Source organism: Amia ocellicauda, chromosome 19, assembly GCF_036373705.1.
Source record: "Amia ocellicauda isolate fAmiCal2 chromosome 19, fAmiCal2.hap1, whole genome shotgun sequence".
Lineage (NCBI taxonomy): Eukaryota > Metazoa > Chordata > Actinopteri > Amiiformes > Amiidae > Amia > Amia ocellicauda.
The window spans coordinates 17,130,983-17,143,949 of record NC_089868.1 but is presented as its reverse complement, the minus strand read 5'-3'; the positions used below and the strand labels follow the sequence as shown (position 1 = coordinate 17,143,949).

At 37.3% G+C, this 12,967-nt stretch overlaps 1 protein-coding gene across 4 annotated transcripts in view; it reads right to left on the bottom strand.

The window, feature by feature from the left end:
* Window positions 1-12,967, bottom strand: part of slc6a9 (solute carrier family 6 member 9) — a 74,840-nt gene that overhangs the window by 23,871 nt on the left and 38,002 nt on the right. Inside the window, exon 1 of one of the 4 annotated variants that reach the window (XM_066691800.1) lies at window positions 3,951-4,255. The exons of 2 other annotated variants lie outside the window; for them this stretch is intronic. In XM_066691800.1, coding sequence (XP_066547897.1) covers window positions 3,951-3,992 — 42 coding nt within the window. In that variant the 5' untranslated portion in view covers window positions 3,993-4,255. Of the gene's footprint in view, window positions 1-3,054; window positions 3,344-3,950; window positions 4,256-12,967 lie in introns of those variants that run through there. One more of the 4 variants, XM_066691803.1, reaches the window with a different exon arrangement.

Below are 12,967 nucleotides of genomic sequence, written 5' to 3'. Positions count from 1 at the left end.
AAATCTGACACTATATTTGGAATACAAAAAGCCCTGTACTTCAGATTTTTTCAGGAACTGCTAAAAGTGAAAAACCTTTTTTTTCTGCACTTTGGTTATTACACATTGAAGTCAACAGCTTCCATCATTCTTCAATGGCTGCTGGACAGTCAGCACTCTTTTCTGTAAAAGCACTATTTGTTTGAAGAATGTCAACAGAGCTGATAATGTGCCACAGCATTGTAATATAATGCACCTCTAAAATTACAGTAACACGGTCATCCATAAAAGAGTGTTTATTTCTGTTCATATACTCACAGCCTATTGCAAAGGGCTCATATTGTACATCATATCGCAGAGGAAGACTGAAAATACTTACTGAAATAAATGTGCCTGTAAAACTGAACTCAATCAATTTCCCCGAGACATTCCTACCGATGATGTCCTGAAAACGTTCCCAGGAAAATATCTGACTGAACGAAAGCAGAAGTTGATGTTTCATTCACTACATTTACATCCCGGAGTATAAATTCTGGAACATAAGAATGTGGAATACTTATTTTACAACAAATATGTTGCATTTCTGATTGTTGGTGTTGTTGAGACAGTTTCACTCTGCATTTCATTTAATTATATTTTATTTGCTTAAATCATTTAACATTGAGATTGCCTTTGTGGTTCCCAATTCAGATTAAGACGTTTATACTGCTGTTTCCGAATGATAGCACAGAAAACACTATGGCGCATGTATAATGTAATTATTTCTGATCTAGTGCATTTTACTATTGCTGTATCATGTTTGAAACAATTACACCTACATGCCAACTAAACCCATTGATATTTGAATATATTGTTTATTTTGTTAAAGCTTAAACTAAATAAGTACATTTAAGATAGTAGTGCAATATTAGTGCTCAATATATATGCATTTAGACAACATAATGATTCATTTGTTTCAACTGGCAGTAAAAATATTTTACAAATGTATATAAATATATACATATATATATATATATATATATATACATACATACACACGCACACATATACATACATACATACATACATACATACATACATACATATATACCCCTCAAAATATATTTTTTATTTTTACATTACTTTGTGTGGATGTAAAGTAAACAACCTTATTGATATTCTAAAAGAATAACCCTTGGCCTCAAGAATGCAGACAACGTTTCTCCATTGCAAGCATGCAATATTCTGATTTGTTTTTATATACTTTGGAAATCAGAGTAGTAGTAGTCTCAGTTTTACTCTGTACTATGAAGTAACTATAAACCAACATTATTTTATTAACTGTAAAGACTAAAATGTTGATTGTGAGAATAAGGTACAAATTCACATTTCTCATAGTTACCGACTTGCTTTTGTACTACAACATGATGTCACACGAGTACGTTCTGTACAACAGTGAATTGCCATTCTTGTAAACGTCACCCATAATAGAAAATTAATGTTTGTAGAACAATCAAAAACCTTTAAAAGCAGGTCATCCCATCCACACTTCTAACCTAAACATTAGATGAACATGACGCTTAGCTAAAAAGCGGTACAAATTAAGTGATAATGCAAGATAAAACTAATTAATTCCATTTCTACAATCGGAGGATGTCATCTTCTGTAAGAGGTGCATACTGTGCAATTACCACTGCTTCTGAAGTAAAGGTTTGGCTCTTATTATTCCAATTACTATCCATGCGTGCCAAAAGTTTAGACACAACATCAGACACTAGTGCTTTATCTTACTGAGGAGTTGGTCTATTGAACAGAGCAAGTCCTATATTTGCTGTAAAATAAAAAATATATGAATGTCGTTATAAAAAACAAAACCTGTATAAACTTTATATGTTCTAGTGTAAGTCCTCAATACTGAGTTTTACAAGAACCACATGTAATACTCATTTCACAGTTGTACTGGTAAAAATGTAAAGAAAGAGAGATCAAATTTGGGATACAGTGGCTACAGCACCCAAATGCACCACACAGAAATTAATCCTGAAGTGGTTCAATGTCAGGTGCACCTGTTTCTAGGGACTGACGTAGTTGTGTATGTGAATGCAATCCCGTAAGTCAGTCTGGAATCCTTTTCTTCATCACGCCATCATAAAAACAATCAGGTCAGTGTGGTTATTTACACATACTTTATCCTGACCTGTCTGGGACTGTGGACACTTATGAAGCAAGTCCATAACAACAATATAGCAATTGTGTGGAAAAGTGCTTAAAATTGTTCATACGGTTTGAATATGTTCTGACTGGCACCAATCTTTGTAATTATTTTCATTTATCCAGTTCAAAGGATTTAATTGTTATTTTACTTGACCTATTAATAAATGAGTGAAGAGAACTAGTATGTACATTTGATATTTGTAGTCAAGCTTGCCAAGAAATTAATCAGTTTGTTTCCATGAAGGGAGGTAATTATGTTCAAACCAGAGATGGGAAAAAGCCGCTGAATACAAAATAATAGCAACAAATAAGAGCCACATCATATTAATAATATAAATTAATAAAAAGATTACTGCTGAGGGTTGGATAACCAATGGGGTAAATTAAAATAAATCCATGTCTATCTTCAAAGACGGATTATTGCTCCATTCCTTCCAACATTCAGACAAAACCCAATAAAGTCTCACTAACCTGGATGACAAAACTCGTAAGCAAATTCCATACAGAGTGCTGTTGTACATTGTTAACAAGACCATCTTTGACAACACCTAAAAAGCGGTCAATTGGTAACTTTGTTCACATAGAAATAAGTGTCACATCCCTCCCAAAAAAGTCGTAACAATGCATCGACTGCCCTCTGCTTTCAATGACCTAACCACAAAGTTTAATTAAAAAAAAGCCTCATTATCTAACTAGGCAAGCCCTTTGCCCATTTTTGACTTAACGAGAACACTCTTCTGCAGACCTAATGAGTCAGAAAAAGTGAACAAAGTTTCTTAAACAGACCGAGGACTGCACATCCAGAAATACCTCGTTCAAAACCAATAACAAGCACATACAACACAAATGCATACAAAATCGGAATTAAAAATATGTACCTACCGCAAGCAACCCCATTTCCTTTCTCCTCAGACTTCTGCAAAGTTCAGGTTTAGTTAAAACTATTTATTGTGAAGAAAAAAAGTTTGATATTCTACCAAAATAAGATCCCTCTGCTTTGACAGAAGCAAACGAAAGGATGTGACAGGACTTGGCTCTCGATATAAATCCGAGGGGGACAATGTGCCATAACGGATATCTATGTATTTTTCTTTTAAACAAATCTTCCTTGGAATTGTTTAACTGACAAGTCCCAAAGCCAGTAAAAGGGACACAGGAAAGAACCCCATAAATATGAGGCAACCCCCCTTTCTTAATCTTTTTCCCCTCTACTGTGTGTCTCTCTCACACACAGTTACCCAGCCCACTTCCTTAGAAAAAAAAAAAATTCTATTACACTCCTTTTGCCACCACCGGCACCACAACTAGAACTTCCCACTGCAATTAGTTATAAAAACTTTTCAGTTTGGCTACACGTGGGCTGGTTTTTAAAGACTTGTACCCCCCATCTCACGTGGTAAGGGGGCTATTGAGTCGTCATGGACCCCCTGAATGATCGCGGAAAAATAAGGCAGTCCAGACAATAGATCGTCTTGATTAATTCAATTCTTTCAAGACCTTGCACCGTCGTCCGGGCAGCTTAACACAATTGCCGCTTTGATAGTCGCACAAACTCTCTCTCCCTTTCCCTCTCTCTCCCTCTCTCCTATGTCCTTTTGGAATCTGAAAAGTTTTCCCCCCCTCTTAGCTGTGCTCAAATACAAAGAAGAATAACAAAAAAACTAAAACAAAATAGGGGTGGAAATTTAAAAATGTTGATATATCGCAGTATATCTGTAGTTGCACTTCAACCTAGAATGAAGAAGAAGAAAAAAAAAAAAAAAACTATTTAAACTGACCTGATCAGCAGTAAAGGCAGAATTGCTGTTGGATTCCGACATGATTTGATAGTGGCCAGTTTTTCACTCGTTTCCACTCTTAAGTTCTTCATTCACACCTTCCCTTTCGCTTCCGCAGAAAGAGGAAAAAAAGAAAAAAAAAAAAAAAAAAAAAGAGAAAGAAAACCCCCCTTTCGCCCTCGGTTGATTAATGCCTGAATTATTTTCACCTCATTTCATCTGATGGAGCTCTCTGTTTCCTCTCCGCCTCCCTCAATCATTCTGCGTGGAAGCTTTCTCTCTCTCTCTCTCTCTCTCTCTCTCTCTCTCCCTCCCCCTCTCTCTCTCTCTCTCTCTCTCACTCACTCACTCTCACTCTCTCTCTCTCTCTCTCTCTCTCTCTCTCTCTCTCTGTCCCCTTTCTGCTCTGCTTCAAGAATTCAAGAAAACATTTTTTTTTGGCCCTATTCTAAAAATGAGACACAGTAGAGATCCACAGCTTTTTACTTCTAGCTCGCTATAAATGAAGCCATTGTCATCCCTCCAGCTTGCTGAATACAGAACGAGGACGTTGGTACTGCCCGAAGTCAACACTGCTGCCAAGCTTGCACAAGAGATAAAAAAAAAAAAGTAAGGAGTCATGTACTTTCATGGGATTCACTTCCTTTTCGGTCGCTTTATTTTTTTTCTTGTTTTCAACATAGTCACATCCAGACCACCAACATTTCAATTCAAGGACACTTGACTCCCAAATCCACATCTCTTGACTTTGCCAACCTTCGTAAAGGTACTACTTAAAACAACAGGAAAGATGTACTCTGCACTCTTGTACAGTATCTTTGTGGGACACTACCCTTGCCTGAATGGGATTTATCTAATGCTCCAATTTCAGAAAGTGGAAGCGATCTATTTCTGGTATGTTCAGTCTTGTATAACAATATCTTAATTACAAATAAACCATTCAGAATGTATGATGTATAACTAAAGACAATTTAAGAACATGAAAAAATACATCCATCTGATCTTAGCAATACCCCTAATGAAAGTTAGACTGGGGTTCCCAAAGCACAGTGCATCCCAAACAGATATCGTCCGGCATGCGATCAAATTAATCTCCAATCCATATTTAAAAATACCCATCCAAATATTAAGAAAATAATTCAAAATGCTTTAAGATTTCTGTATTTGGTACTACATAGATTACTGATAATTGCATATTTTCCTTTCTATGAGTCAATGTGTCTTCAGTTAAATAAAATGTATGCTGGCAGTATAGTTCATATTGTGGTGTTCCGCAATACTTTAATATCACACACAGCCTGCCCGCTTTGTAGAACGGTTTGGAACTGGTGCCCTGTTGGACCCTTCAGAAAAGCAGAACCCAGGAGAAACCGCGACCCGTAGGCCCATTCATCTCTTCATTGACGTCTTTGTTTTAAATTGATACAACCGCAGAGGAGGCGAGGAAGCGGACGATATCATAGGAATTTATTGTAGATGTGTTTGTGACCTAATAAACCATTAAACTTCAGAAAAACAAATGATGTTAGATGCTTGACAACCTCTGGACTCTTATCTAGCAAGCATTAATAAGTAAAAACGCATTGCACCTAAATGTTTTTTCTGCGACATGTTCGAGATCCATTATCCTAAGCAAATGTAGGATGGAGTGTATAATCCTTAAATACAGTGAGTACTGGATAATGGATGTACATTTCATATCCTTTCATAATCTTACGGTCTGTTCTCCATAGGCCCCAAGGCAATGAGGCCACAAGTTGTAGATATTACATTGTCAGAGCAGTGCTTTAGTCCTGGTTAGGATAACAGATACACATTTATTTAGTTCTGCCACAGGCTAAAAATATGGGAACTAAAATAGATATACTAGGAAGAATGTATTTTACTTTGCTTTCACTGTAAGACCTAAAGTGTCCTCCTGAATAAAAAATAAAAAATGTCTGCATGTTGGTGGAGTAAGTTATATACATACAGGCTTATGATGAAAAATAACTGAGCGTGTTAAAAATATGACTTTGGAAAAGCTGTGCTTTAAGTGGAACCTGGCAGTGGCAAGGTTGAGATTTTGGGTCATTAGAGACACTACAGTGGTTACATTGAGCACCCATTTTGAGGCCCTGAGAGAGACTTAACACAGCAGAATGGGTCAGATTTAATGAGGGTTCGTACTGTGCTCCTCTGAATGCCAAAAATCAAAGGTTGAAAGGAAAGTTTTGTGGAAAATCAACTTTCCAGACAACTGCAAGTGAACATATTTTAAATAGAGAAGGATCTCTGACAAGCGGTGTGCGGAAAGTTGTGTTCAGTAATTGGCTATTTTATTTCTGGTAATTAGTTCCAATCATCTGATGCAGCTGGCACACTAGTGGAATGCCCGAGTCCATTCATAAAATGACAGGACTATCATATTTCTTCCCCAACTTAAATTGTACATGCACAGAATTTCACACACACACACACACACACAGAAACATGCACAATCTTTCAAAATCGAATAAAATGATTTGATTCCTCACTCGCTCACATATCGTCTTGTGCTTTGCGTGCCTTTAAAGTGCAAATTTGAATGATTTACAAACAAGGCAAGCATCTCATGCAACATGTCATTTTTGACTTCGACTTCAACTTGAAAAACAATGCGTCTCCTGACACAGCTAACCACTAAGTTTGCCTTAAAAAAAATTATACAAAACCGAAAAAAGTTGTACACATGGCAACATTTTTGTTTTAAATGCCATGATTGCTACCTTTGTGGAATTTTTCACCTATCAGTCAGGATTTACAGTATTCATCAGTGTCACTCTGACAAAGATTAGTCTTGTCAACAGGATGCCTTCAGCAAGCAAGCACCACTAGGAGGCAGATGCTATCACTATGTCGGGAGAAGGGCCAACTGAAGTCAGCAGTTATGGAAAAACCCCAAACAGAAATACAGAGGTGGGATACACTTCATGAACAGTTTGACGACTAGTAATAAATACGAGTATTAAAATTAGCCCTCCCAGGCAGGACTCGAGACCCTTCTGAAATGGGATATAAGGATGCCTATGTTTCTGAACTCTAAGTCATTTGAGAACCTGCTAGTCTGGCCACACTTAACCCTTCACCCAGTGCCAGCTTCTCAGGGAAATCCTTTTTAAAGAACAGGAGTGAGATCCTCACGTGTATGCGAATGACAAGGACTGTCAGTCAAAGCATATACAGGCCTAAATTAATTGTATATACTTGTTCATATTTACATTTATTTACTTCACGATTACATTTTTGCAAGTAAAGAAATCTGTAAACATACCATCTTACAGGCAGGCACTCAGAGAGTTAAATCTGATTTCACTGCATTTTACAGAAGTGATGCGAATGTCAATGTTAAAAGGAGCCTCCCACCTAACTGTACAGAGCTCCTGCCACTGACAACAGGCATAAGCTTACATAAATTAGAACAAGCAAGACACAGGACTTATATTTCAGGTAAGTTATTGTACAACTTATGTCTTATGTATACAAGATTAAAATATTAGAGATGTTTCAAGGTGAGACTTGTAATAGTTCCTAATTATAAAAATAACAAATAAAAACATCTAATCTTAATCCATACATCTGGTAGTTATTTTATTTGAACTATAACACCACACAGAATTTGTCTTTGTATTGTTGTAGCAAAGAAGCGTTAGAACATATATCCCAACCTGGTACAAAACAAAAAAAAACATTGAGCTGAGTGACACAAAACGGTCCCTATACAGTTTCAAATGAGCTGCCTTAACAAGGTCTTTTCCATTCAAGGCACGCTGCCTCTATTGACAAGTCAAACAAGGGGCTACAGTGTGGGGTAAATTACTACTGCTGACCAAACATGTCACTTTCGCAACTTATCGCCTGCTTTGATGTGGTATCCGTTTCCCGATACCCCCACCACCTTCCGTGAACAGTTTACAACAGGGGTAGTCAATAGGCAGACCGCGGGCCAAATCTGGACCAACAGACGCTTTTAAATTATCATGATTTTATTATTAATATATATATATATTTTTTTTAATGTAATGTTATGGAGGTTTGTTGCACTCAGTGCTTGTTATTGTGTGGAACCTAGGAGCAGCCCTTCCTGGTTATTAGCCAATAGGATGTGACGTATTAATATGCCATGTCCTATATAGAGCTCGTATTCCAGATAGTTAGTTGATTGCTCGCAGATTCCCGGCGTCTCTTTTTTGGCGTCTCGGTACATATTCTGGCCTGGGGCAAGAGCGTTAGTTTGTACTTGTCAAAAAACAAAAACAATAAACAAAAACAGGTATTCGCTTTATTTTCCTGATTTCTATACATAAACAGCTAAACTGCATATTGTTTGTCGTTTGGACATATTTCAACCTCGCCTCCAAAATATAAAAGTGCACACACGACCAGGGTGGGGGTGCACGGTGCCATTGCTTGTATTCACCTAGAAATTCCTACATCAGCGGCGGAAACAGCTGATTTCCAATGAAGACACATATTTGTAACAGGCGCACAAATCGAGAATTGTGCATCCTCATCAGTTTCAATTATTACAGAGACCCACCGAAATAGATCTCTGTGATTGACAAGCACCAGAAACCACGTCTTGTTTGCCTGCATGATGTCGGTTGATACGTGATTTTTCACTGGTGATATGTGGCTGTGAAGCAAAGATATGTTTGAATCCAAATCTGCTGATTTAATGGAGATTTGGAGCTGTTTCTCGACTTCGAAATGACTCAGAATCGCGCACTTCAGGTCTCCAATTGTGAAAATCTTCTGGGGGACGCCCAGACCTCCTGCCCTGAATTACTCATTCCTCTTCGCCCTCATTTTTCAACAATAATGTTGTGCAGTGCACAGTGGGACAAAGGGAAGAGGTGAAGACCTCAATCTAATAAGATACAAAATGCTTCAAAGTTTCTATTATGTTTATCTATATGCCTACGATTAGCTTTAACAAATTAAAATTAAGTGGTCTGAAACAGTTTTAATAGTAATATTTACATTTAAATGTTTTATTTGTGTACTTTGTCAAATGAATGTATTAAATATAAGCAGCGTGGTATATTACATGCACAAAATTTTTAGTGTGTGTTGGAAAGAATCATTTAATTTGCGATTTCCCCCTCCCCTCTGGTGTCTGGACCTTGACTATATATTGACCAAGAAATTTGGACCCTGACACAAAATAACTGACTACCCCTGGTCATTAGATTCACAAAACACACCCCTGCCAACTTTTTTGGACTTGAAGGATACTACGAAACAGTGCATCACATTCTTTCTGTACAAAACCATTACGAAAAAAATGTTCTGCAAATAATTCATAAACAAATATTAATATGAATTCAGGAGCAGGTGTGGAGCTTCAGATGATACAGTAATCTAATAATAAATCCCACAACATAAAACAGAAAGCTTCCAAGAACCGATTGGCTTACACAACATGGTCACCGGGTTTATTTAAATTACACGGTATTCTATTTTGGTCAACGGTCTAACTGTATCTGGGTGTCCAGCAGCACAGGAATACTCTGGAGAGACATTATAAAACAGTACTCGTCAGCCCTGGTCCTGGAGGTCCCAACACCCTGCTGGTTTATCTTCCAATTAAACAATAAATTACTTAATTTAACCCTTAATTAAGGCAATAATTTGCTCATATTTGACTTTTTACATTGTGTAACTGACAAAAAGTTGGATCCTTATAAGTTCCTTATACAATTTTATAGTGCTGCAGAGTAATACAGAAACATTAACATATTCTGGTTGCAGGTTCTCTGAAGTTAAGGAAACCCTCAACTGAAATGGTGTGCGAGAGAAACATGAAGTACAATTATGAATGTATACATTAATGACAATACAATACAATGATAATACAATATTGAGTGTCTTTAATCTGACCAAGCAACATCCAAACAATTCTATAGGTCTGATCTTCTGTATAGATGTCAGACTGTGCATTATCAATATGTATATTCAAAAATAATACAAATAAAAACACTGATCAAACTATTTTTACACTGGGGTAGGGCAGCTGAATGTTACGTGTTATGTAACATTATGACCACCTGCCTAATATTGTGTAGGTCCCCCTTTTGCCGCCAAAACAGCCCTGACCCGTCGAGGCATGGACTGCACTAGACCTCTGAAGGTGTGCTGTGGTATCTGGCACCAAGACGTTAGCAGCAGATCCTTTAAGTCCTGTAAGTTGCGAGGTGGGGCCTCCATGGATTGGACTTGTTTGTCCAGCACATCCCACAGATGCTCCATTGGATTGAGATCTGGGGAATTTGGAGGCCAAGTCAACACCTTGAACTCGTGATTCATCAGACCAGGCCACCTTCTTCCATTGCTCCGTGGTCCAGTTCTGATGCTCACGTGCCCATTGTAGGCGCTTTCGGCAGTGGACAGGGGTCAGCATGGGCACCCTGACTGGTCTGCGGCTACGCAGCCCCATACGCAACAAACTGCGATGCACTGTGTGTTCTGACACCTTTCTATCAGAACCAGCATTCACTTTTTCAACAATTTGAGCTACAGTAGCTCGTCTGTTGGATCGGACCACATGGGCGAGCCTTCGCTCCCCACGTGCATCAGTGAGCCTTGGCCGCCCACGACCCTGTCACCGATAGGTACTGACCACTGCAGACCGGGAACACCCCACAAGAGCTGCAGTTTTGGAGATGCTCTGACCCAGTCGTCTAGCCATCACAATTTGGCCCTTGTCAAAGTCACTCAGATCCTTATTCTTGCCCATTTTTCCTGCTTCTAACACATCAACTTTGAGGACAAAATGTTCACTTGCTGTCTAATATATCCCACCCACTGACAGGCGCCATGATAACGAGATTATCAGTGTTATTCACTTCACCTGTCAGTGGTCATAATGTTATGGCTGATCGGTGTATATAAAGCTACTACGTCATGTAAAAGGTGTCATTTACTATATAAGAGACACCCTTGACATGACAGAACTGACAAATCTTGGAAATGATTTAGGTTTTATCTCATCTGAGTTTTTGCTTCAATTAACGGTCTTTAAAAAGTTTCCCTTGGATACAAGCAAGTCCATGGCCAGCTGGCAAAGAGAACTTGCCCTTGGCAAGGTGGAACTAATTTATGAAAATACCAAATCTGTATAAATGTTGACTACTGTTTTAACAGTATGCAAAACTTGCTGAAACTATTTTGGTATTTTTTTGTTATAATATACAAATACTCTGTGATCTAGAGTTATTAATATTTTGTAAAACATTTGTTAAAACACCAACATTGATCACAGGGACTAGAAGCAATAATTGATTTCTGGGGGATGGCAATACAATAGTATGTGAATTGCAATTTATTTGTGTTCGACATGAGTTGTCACAAGCTGTACATAAGTTGTAGTTGATAATGTATATTATTATTATTATTATATTAATAAGCCAGGTCTATTGTATTAAATTTAGAACCAGGTACGTTTTTCTAAGTAGAAATTTAAAATTACTTTCATTGTTATTAGTTTTAAAATTAAACAATACAAATTCTAAAAATCCTGTGTACACTAACCTACAAAAATGTTAAAGGATTGTACAAAGTCATCTACTGTAGCTGCGTGTCTAGGAACAAATTCTTACAGAAGCAGCTGTTTATTTGTTGTGGTCTTTTGTGAACTCCCTGCATTTCTTGTGCAGAGGATTATCACCTCATAAGCTCTGTGACTGAAGTTTAACTGCATTGCAACTCAGAGTAGGAATACCTAAGTATTGAGACGTAGTGGCATATCAATTATTTAAAACTGATAGGGTAGTGAATAATTAGTGGAACTGGCATAGTTTTGTTTTTTTATAAGAATATTTTAACAATATAAAACAACTAATATTTCACCTTGTGTAACCATTAATAGCATAAAACAGATTTTCTTATATTTTGCCTGTATATCTAACATGAGTAAAGAAAGAATCTCTCCTCTCTGGGCTCAGATTTTTTCGAGTCAAGTGCCAGGACTTTACCCCAGTAACCTGTCTCTCGTCTTTATTTAGTTATTAAACAAAAAATCATCTTACTTTCATTAATTGTATGGGGGAGCATCACATTAAGAGATTTAAGCATCTTGATTCCTATCACCCATCAGACAGATAATAGGTAGATCCCCCATCTGGAAAAAGTTTGAGAACCTGCACTAGCCTTGCAGTTCAGTGGACAGTCTTTAGGAGAGTCATGTGTAATATACATGTAATATATATGTAATATACATATTATATAATAATGGATACATCAGAATGCTCCGTATAATTTTGAGGTACAGGATTGTGTTCATTGAGTACTCGAGCACCACAGGGTTGTGTTCAAGAACATTGGACTGAACTTGAGTAAGTTGGGTTAAATGGCAGCATGCTGAATGTCTTATAATCTCAAAAGTAAAGAAAGAACGGTAATTACCGTTTAAAAAGGCCTCCTACAACACGACAAAGCCATAATGCAGTGGATATGGAAGTGATTAAGATCCACAGAAACACATGTAAACTTAAAGAATTACAGGAATGGTTGAAGCAACACATTGTAGAGCTCATTCATGTCACATGCCTTGTTACCCTATATTGTAAAAATGTCTATGTACTGAATGGAGAACGTTGGCAAATGTTGGCCAAGATTCTCAGGAGGTGAATTTTGGCCAACACTTCACGTGGCATTGTGATGGTACTTGTATTTGTTGCCATCTTTAAATTCTGCCTGGCAATGCCTTTCATTCTTGTGGGAAAACATTTGCTGATATTTGAAGGATGCAGCTCTGGTCAGTCATTGCAAGTCACTTCTTCATGCAGGCCTTATACAAATAATTTAAATATAAAATAGCACAATAAAAACATTTGTAAGTCCTTGATTAAACAAATCTTTAGTGTTTTAGGACAGACAACATTTTATTAATATTCTTGAAGAGTATTGTTTTTTATAGTTTGTGCCAAGATTTATAATTTGTTTTGGATGGGTTTCAATGTAACATTAATACATTTACAAACTTACAAAGCTGTAAA